The following is a 9,785-nucleotide window of genomic DNA, read 5'->3' on the forward strand; positions in this document are numbered from 1 at the left end:
TTCCTGATGACAACTCTTTAATAAGAGATTTACAACAAATCTAGGAAAGACTCTAGAGAATAAGTGATTTACAATAATATATTCTTATTCGCTTAGGGAGAGAGAGAACCTAGTAAGTAAGAGTAGGGTTTTTTATGGAACTTAAATTTTTACAAGGAATTTTTTGGGGTTTTTGGTAGAAGTGATTTTAGGAAGGAAAACTAGTGGGGCTTGGGTGTTTTTTCCTTGAGCCACCAAAATGGTTTCTCCCAAAATTGGGGAGAAAAATGGAGAGGAAAAAAAAAAAATCTGGACTAAACAATCCTTATGATGTTGCTCCAAGCCTCCAACATTAATTGGGTTTTGCTTTTTCTTTTTCTTTTTTATTTTTATTTTTTAAGCAAAGTGGGTTTGTCTTGGTTTCTTCTTTGGAGCTTTTTATTTATTTATTTATTTTTCTTTTGGTTTTCTTTTTCCGTTTTGTGCTACTCAACTGCTACTTTTTTTTTTCCCCTAATTTGTTACCTCTCTTTTTTTTTTTCTTTTTTTTTTTTTTTATAAAGCTAGTAGGGTTATAAAAGTAAATTTATACAAATTACATTTTCTATCCCTCCACATTTCCACCTCAAACCAAAGGAAAACTAAAATATTTTATATCATTTTACTTTTATATCCTCTCACTTTTTCACTCCTCAAACTAAACAAACCCATAAGGAATATCCGGTCCATTATGGGGTCTAGTACAATTTTCCAAATGTACCCAAATTGTCATATAAATCTATCGGTGATAAGGGATGACCTTGCCTTAATCCCTTTTCACCCTAGAAAAGCCTAGCCAAACTACTCAACTTCCATTTATAGCCACAAAGAATCTTGGAGTGATGCACTCTTGGACCCACATCCAACCCAATGTCTAGCCTCTGAGCATATAAATTTATATATTATCTATTTCATTTCCTATGTGTAACTCAAGGATTTTCACCACTTTAATACCATATTCAAGCAGACACATTAGAAGTCAATTTCTTATATACTTCATAACATTTTTCTTACAATTAATAAATAATCCATATAATATCTAAAAATTGAAGCATAACATTTGTTGTTGTTATACTTCTATTAAGCCACATTAATGTAGCATTTCAGTCCACTTTCGTCCATTCAGTCTAATTCAGTCCATTCTGGCCCATTTTGGTCCTTAAATTGATTCCTTTATAAGTTACCTTTATAGTTTTGGGCTCAAAAATTCTTTTTTTTTCCTCAAATTTTAGGTTGAAAAATATTAAATTTAATTCTATTTGAGCCAAATTCTTTAGTTTTGGGATAAAAAATACAAACAAAATAGACATTAGAAACTAGAGATCTGAGCTCTAGAAAAAGAATAAAAATGATAAATATTCACAACATTACATAAAATTCAAGTTTCAATAATATATGCATTATTCTTATATTTGGAAAAGGAAAAATCAATGTTACAATTCTAAACTTATATAATAATTTAAACTTATTGTAACATATATATTACATATATTCTATTGAATGAGGGTGTACATTTAAAAAAAAAAAAAATATTCTTGTATATGTTCAAATTAATCTACTTCTTAATTATTATAGTATATTTTTAAAAAGTCCATTTTAATAACATTTTCTCAATTTATTTAAAACAATATTATAATTATGTAGTTTAAATCTTTTTATTAAATTATGTGTGTGTGTATATATATACACACACACACATGCATTCACATCAATCACTATGTATTGTGGTTGAATGCTAAATACGTCATGTGTTCAATTACATAAAACTTTTAAAAAAAAGAAAAAGAAAATACTTTTAAATAATGTGTGCACCATTTAACCTACAAATTTTACATCATATTCATACAAATTTTCCCATGCATCGTCGGTTTTCAATTAGTATAAAATAATAGGCCAAGCCTTAGAAAAATTAGAGAAACTGCTAGTGCCAGAAGCTGTGCCTCCATCAATGGAAAACATGACCTACCAAGCTTCTTCTATTTAATCATCTTTCTGCAATAATCCTTGACATTTCAGCAAGTTTTGATTAGTCATCACTTTAATTACTATAGCTGCCTCTTTTTTACCAGATGAGTGTGGAGAAAACCTGAGTAGCCTTTGATATAAACTTACTGCCAGATTCTTAATTTGCCCCGGTTCTTCCACTTTGATCCCTCCATCCCACAAACATCTTATTGTATACTTGGAATTTCTAATTTTTACAAACCTATAGAAGTAGGCCACATTCTGGTCACCAAGATTAAGCCAATTTTTTCTAGATTTTTGTTTTAAAAAAGCTTTCTGTGTGCAAATTGAAACATACTCATGCATGCAATCTTTCTCCTAAACCAAAAACTTTGTCCTGCCTGGGTACTGCATCAAGCATCTTTTGTTATGCTCCAGCTTCAATCTACCTGGTTTAAACCTTTAAGGAATTCCACCAAACAGTTCTATATTAACTTTCCATAGGATGCATTTGACTGCCTTAAGCTTTGCGTATTGCCTAAATATGTGTACCCTATCAATCTCATGTGCCCATCCTTTTTGAATGCAATTCAAGAATGAATCTTTATCAACGTAAAAATAAAATTTTAAAAGTTTCTGACCAAAGTTCCCTTCCATTTCTTTAGAGATCATTGGCAGGGAGTTATCAGTGACCCTAGGATTTAGGAGCTCCAACTTTCCATCCAACCCAAATTTCCAGAACTTGATCGAACTTTCTTGACACATTGACAGCCCTCTTTCTTGTACTCCAAGTGTAATAGCATCCCGCAAAAGCAAGATCCAAGACTTCTATGTAAAACAAATAACTGCAAAAATTCTTTCATAAGTGGAGATGCCCTCAACCATTAATTTTTCTCAGTACACCATACTACATTAAAGTCTTCTGCTATCAACCAAAACTCCTCACCAATAGAAACTTTGAATGACTTTAGACTCTACCAAAGTGATCTTCTTCCCATCCCCTTGTTGGATGCGTAGAAAATGATAGAAAACAACCATTTTACCTTAAACAATCAAGCCTTATAACATATTACCTGGTCTATATGGCACACCATATTCATCATGATTGTTCCAAATTTCCAACATACGCAGATTCTACCTAAGCCATGAGACACACAATTATGTATGAAACCCCAATCTGGTACAATACAATCCTTAACCCTTTAATTAACATGTTCTTCCTTAACTCTGGTTTCCATAAGGCATACCACATTAATTTTCCATCTGCCCACCAATGCCTTCACCACCTTTTTAAGGGATCATTTAGACCTCTTATATTCCACACAACCAAATTCATTGAAAATTTGAAGTTGTACAAAAACCCTCAGGGCACCTCTAATGAGCCCTGCATCTCAGGGCTCCTCTTGTCAACCCCCATCTTTTGTTTGATCTTTCTTCACATCCTTCCAAATCCATTGCACAGTGCTTGTTTGATGATTTTCTGGATAGTGACACTAGGAGATCTGTTAGTCCACTGCTCATCTATGTCAGATATCTCTCCATCCTCCTGATTATCCCTTAGCATCGTTGCTAGCCAAAATTTTAAAGAATTCTGACAAGGATGAAGCTTAGTCATCTTTCTTACTACACGGTTACCAGTAGAAACCTGCCTTTCATTATTATACTTTTGCATAGCCTTTCTAAACACTCTTGGTGCTGCATCTCTCTCTCTCTACACACTCTAGCACCCTAATACTATATTTATTCAACCTTGGAACCCCTTATTCTTCCTAGGAATCCATGTCTTTGTAACTTTTCTTTGACATGCAAAACTTGCATTTCCAAACATCCTACGTTTCTCACATTTGAAGGGATACATGGATACTCAACCCCGACTACGAATGACTTTCCTCCTAGATTTACCTCCTAACCCCACTTGCTACATGGCTAAAGCAAGTGGAGTTCCAGTATTCAATAGGGAGATGCACCATAGGAATCTGAATAGGAAGTTTAGTCAACAAAAGCTTCAGTAACTGCATACCTGGTTGCTATTTCCTCAAAATTAGGGGTTTATTGTGTGCCATTGTTTAGCTTCTAATACTGCATCACTGGTCGTACAGTCAGCAAACTTAATGGGAGTTTTCTGTTTAACCATTATCAATCACTTATCCCAAAAATTTTAAACTATTAGAAAATAATGAATTTAATCATTTATCATTATTCTAACAGATAAACAAGATTCTAGGCAGACTAGAGTCTCTTGCAAAGCAGAAAGACCTCCTAGGTTTGAAAGAAGGTGGTGGTGAGATATCTTCACAAAAATTGCCAACGACGTCTTTGGTAGACGAATCTGAAATATACGGCGGGGATGGTGCCAAGGAGACGATAATCAATATGTTGCTAGATGATGATGCCAATGCTGATAATATACGTGTGATTCCCATTGTGGGAATGGGTGGTATTGGCAAAACCACCCTTGCTCAGCTTGTATACAACAACAAGTTAGTGACGGAGTGTTTTGATGTCAAAGCATGGGTTTTCATTTCACAAGAATTTGATGTACGTAGGATTATGAGAGAGATTCTTGAGGCAATCACTTCCTCGACTGTTGATACTAACAACTTAGATCAACTCCAACTTCAGGTGACCAAAAATCTTGTCGGAAGGAAATTTCTGATTGTGTTGGATGATGTATGGAATGAAAACTACTTGGATTGGGATGCCTTACGGATTTGTTTTAAATCAGGGGCAGATGGAAGTAGGCTTCTTGTAACAACACGAAACGAAAGTGTTGCTTCAATTCTACGCACAGTCACATCGTATCATTTAAAGAAATTGACAGACGGGGATTGCTGGACGTTATTTGCAAAGCATGCATTTGGAAACAAAAAGTCTATCGCAAGCCCAGAGTTGGAAATAATTGGTAGGAATATAGTCAAGAAAAAGTGCGATGGCTTGCCTTTAGCTGCAAAAACATTTGGGGGTCTCTTGCGCTTGAATTTGGATCCTAAGGAATGGGTTAAGATATTGCAGAGCAATATATGGAACTTTTCAAACCGTGAGAGCAAAATTCTCCCTTCCCTTCTATCAAGTTACCATTATCTTTCCTCACATCTAAAGCGATGTTTTGCTTATTGTTCAATATTTCCTAAAAACTTCAAATTTCAAAAAGAGGAATTAGTACGCCTCTGGATGGCAGAAGATTTGTTGCTGCACCCTAAAGGAGAGAATCTGGAAGAAGAAGGTACAGAGTACTTTGATGCTTTAGTATCAAGTTCATTTTTTCAGCGTTCCCATGGCAAGAGTTCACGCTATGTTATGTATGAGCTTTTGAACGATTTAGCCAAATTTGTCTCTGGAGAATTTTCTTTTAGAATGGAGGATGATAATTCATACGACATGTCAGAAAAGACTCGTTATTTGTCTTATCATAGAACTCATTTTGATGCTAACAGGAAATTTGAAGGCTTTCATAGAGCCAAGGGTTTGCGAACCTTTCTACTAGCACATTTGTCATTAGAATCAGGATGGTTAGGTAATGAAGTTCCACTTGATTCACTACTAGAAATGAGAAGCTTAAGGGTATTATCTCTATCTCACTACTGGAATTTGACAGTATTGCCAAACTCAATTCGCAATTTGAAACATTTAAGGTATTTAAACCTCTCTCACACTGCAATCAAAGTATTACCAAACTCTATGTGTGATCTATTCAATTTGCAAACATTACTATTATCATGTTGTCATTCTCTCACTAAGTTGCCAGCCAAGATGGGAGAGCTAGTCAACTTGCGTCATCTTGATATAAGTGGAACAAACTTGATAGAGATGCCACCGCGTATTGGTAAATTGAAAAGTCTCCAAACATTAAGTGCTTTTATTTTGGGCAAGAATGGTGACTCTGGTATCAATGAGTTGAGGAAACTCCGACAACTTAAGGGAAGCCTTTCTGTTTTGAAGTTGGAAAATGCTGTCCATTATGGAGATGATTTGGAGGCCAATTTGAATGATAAATTGCAACTTAATGAATTATTGTTGAAATGGGGTGGGCATACCGTCGATACCGATGACTCCAAAAAAGATAGAGAAATATTAGACCAACTGCAACCTCATGCAGACCTGAAAAAGCTTACCATTGTAAATTATGGTGGCACAGCATTTCCATGTTGGTTAGGACATGTATCCTACAATTTAGTATCTATAAACCTTCGGAAATGTAACTATTGCCTCTCCTTGCCACCATTTGTAAATTTGCCCTCTCTCAAGTATCTCTATATTACGGAATTAAATAATGTAGAGTTCATTGATTCTGAGTTTTATGGGCCTGCTGCATCTACTAGCAAGCCATTTGGATCACTGGAAACTTTGCAATTGCGGGAATGGCATCATTTTAGAGATAATGATGGAGGTGCAGTGGCTTTTCCTCATCTCCAACATCTTTATATTCAAAATTGTCCTAACCTGACCAAGGGTCTTCCTGATGGTCTTTTTTCTTTAAAAACACTTGTGATTGATCAGTGTCAGCAGCTTAGGGCTTCACTTCCAAGTGCTCCAGACATCCGTGAATTGAAGTTACAAAACTGTCATAAGGTGTCGTTCAATGAATTACCACCTCAAGTGCTAAAGCTCACAATTGGTGGATATGAGGGCTTGGCGTCCTTACCACCTATCTTGTTTCCTCTTAGCAGTGGTATAGCTGATACATTAAAGTCTCTTCATCTTGAGCGTTGTGGGAAATTGTTGTTTCCAATGCACCAGTGCTATGCATCCCTTGAGAATTTGTGCATAATATGTAGTTGTGATTCTCTAGAGTTATTTTCATTAGACTTATTCCCAAAGCTAAATCATCTTGATATCCAAGAATGTCAGAGTCTTCTGTCCCTTGCAGTTTCAAATCAAGGACTGCTTCAAAATCTCAAATCTTTACAAATCAGTAACTGTTCAAGTTTAGTTTCTTTTCCCGAAGAGGGACTGCCTGCCCCCAACCTGACCATGTTTCGCGTTTATAAATGTAACAAATTGAAGGCACTGCCTAAAAAGATGCAAACCCTGCTCCCATCACTGGCAACTTTGATTTTGTGGCATTGCCCAGAACTCAATTCACTTCCAGAAGGGGGTTTGCCATCCAGTTTAAATTCACTTGATATCTGTTTTTGTGACAAACTCACTGCTGGTCACACGACGTGGGGTTTGCAGGGACTGCCCTCTCTTAGAAGCTTCTGCATCGGGGGTGAATATGAAAATTGGAATTCCTTTCCAGATAGGGGGTTTCTGCCCTCTTCTCTTATATCCCTTGAAATCTGGAATCTTCAACATTTGAAATCTCTGGTTGGTGATGAACTTCAGCATCTTACTGCACTTAAGAAATTGGGTATTGGCTGCTGCCCAAATCTGCAGTGCATGCCAGAAGATGGTCTGCCAACTTCCCTATCTTTTATAAAAGTCCAGAAATGTCCAATGCTGAAAAACCTGTGCCACAAGATAAAGGGTATACCCCTCATAAAAATTGACAAAGAAGTGATCTCACAAGGTGAAAGTCTGTGGTAGCCTCAGCTCTTCATCTAATTGAACTTCTGCTCAGGTACTCATTTACGCATCATATCATACTTTCTGTTCAGGTACTCATTTATATATGCATTGGTGCATTTTATCTTCTTGACCTCATGCATCTATCAAGTAAAAGAAAACAGACCTTAATTATCTACTTTTACTTATGTCTTTCAGTAATCATTGCATAACTGGTAGCAGCAATGCTAGAGCTTTGTTAGTTAAAAAGAAGTCAATGAGTGATCATTGCATACTGGGAGAAGCAATGCTTGAGCTTTGACCTGTCTCATTCTATGCCAGCATTTCTTCTCAATCCTTTGTTGCAGTGATCCTGAAAGCTCTATATACTAAAAGTCCCAGGCTAATGTAGGTCCTAACAAACAAACTTCATTTATTTTTCTTTTTAGGCTAAAACCATCTAACAACACGTATATACTGGGTGTGTGCAGACTTTGACTTAACATCAGACAAAAGGGTCTGGATATGTGAAGTGCAAGATTATTGTGGAAAACTCTGTTGATTGAACGGCCCTTAGGCTACACAAAGTCATGGTTATAGAATGTATGTCTTATATTCCTTATTGTCAAATTGAAGAAAGAAAATACTGACACTTTTATTTCTTCAACTACTTACAGAATTATGGTTGCATTTCTGTTAAGCTTTCAATGGAAGGAAGATTTGCAATTGAGCAAGATTATTAACAAGATTTTTGTTCCTGGCTCTTGGTATGTACCACTCCTACCTCCTGAAATTTTAATTCATCTAATAATTCTCCATGATTCCAGTCACATATTGCTCACCAAATTTGATGCTTTTGACTAGGTTTTAGTTGTCAATAGTGCCCAAAGTTCTGAATGTTTACATGATTTATTTACTTTGTGTTGATTTCATAGTGATTGTCCGCCAAATAAAACCTCATTTTGCATTTGTAGACCTAAACTTATACTATTTCTCCAAGAAACTTGGAAAACACATCCCTATAATAGATGTTCATATTTTCAAGTGTTCTCCATTCCCAGTATTACTGGTGGATGTCCAGCCCATATGCTTTGTTCACTTTTAACTGGATCTCATGCTCTATGCACTTTGCATAGGTTCTCTTGTTTGATGATCTATTTGAGTACAAAAGGTGGATTAAACCAACTCAAGTCATGAACAATGTTTATGATGAATTGGGTAAGAAGCAAGAGAATAGTGTCTACATTGTGATAGAGTGCCATTCACCTTGCAAAGAACTCAGTGCTTCACGCTAGTATGAAACATATACAGTTACCTATTAAATCATACTCTTATGGTTGATAGATTGTTGTCACTTGAGAAGATCCATGGGAATCAAAATCTAGAATACGTGTGAACCAAGTCAATCACCATTAAGAAACTGAAGTTATGCTCAGCCTTAGTTGGCCTCCTGTTCAAGGACAAAGTAGTGAGTTTCTGCAAATGTGTTATAATAAGAAGACATGGAGTTCGACATTTTGATGAGATCAGGCCCCGGATTGAACAAAATTGGTGTTTGTACAATTATTGGGACTATTTCTACTATTTGAGTATTTAGATGCCTTAAGCTCTTTGTTGTAATTTCACACACGCATGTAGCCCAAGTAATAAGGCAGTATATATATGTGTGTGTGTGTGTGTGTGATCCTTGTAATTCCAGTTGTAGCCATCATAATGAAATTGAAACAACTCTGTGGACGTAGCCCTAGTTTTGGGTGAACCACGTAAATCTGAGTGTTTATGTGTGTGCATTGATATTGTCTATTGTTTGCATCTTATAGAGCTGGATTGGGTTTCTTGTTTCTCGACAGTGCAGTTCTGCAACCATGTTCTCATTGCCTATTGATTATTCCACTTGACTACCTGCTACAAACCTACCAATCAGTTCTTACTGTGGATCATGGCAGGCTTGTAGCTCTCAAATTTGAGGGTTTTTGCAGTCCACTTATGATTACCCATAATTACTTTTTGTGTGTGTGTGCGTGCACTACAAGAATTAAATGCCTAGGAACAATTTGGTGTAATAGGGATTAATCACCTTGCTCTATTTTGTGGATGTTTGGTTCTCTGTTTAAATAGGACAAAAAATGGTGGCATTCATGGTGAAATTGGCCCTTGGTAGGTCACATTTCAGTTGGGGTACTTGATGGTTAACATTCATTAGTAATTTCACAGTGAAGACAGCTGCTGTGATACTAATACTGTGTCTAATAGCCTTCACAATTGAATTTTCTAAGGTGTATGTTGACGTTCACCTTCAATCACTCAACTCTTCTACAAAAATTCGACTTTCTTATCTA

The 9,785-nt window shown here is 36.0% G+C and overlaps 1 protein-coding gene across 1 annotated transcript; it reads left to right on the plus strand.

Moving 5' to 3' along the window:
• The first annotated feature begins 4,392 nt into the window (after positions 1-4,392).
• LOC115984595 (putative disease resistance protein At3g14460) lies at positions 4,393-7,488 on the plus strand. Its single transcript, XM_031107615.1, has one exon. It carries the CDS (start codon positions 4,393-4,395, stop codon positions 7,486-7,488), a length of 3,096 nt encoding a protein of 1,031 aa, XP_030963475.1.
• Positions 7,489-9,785: the final 2,297 nt, after the last annotated feature.

Source organism: Quercus lobata, chromosome 4, assembly GCF_001633185.2.
Source record: "Quercus lobata isolate SW786 chromosome 4, ValleyOak3.0 Primary Assembly, whole genome shotgun sequence".
Lineage (NCBI taxonomy): Eukaryota > Viridiplantae > Streptophyta > Magnoliopsida > Fagales > Fagaceae > Quercus > Quercus lobata.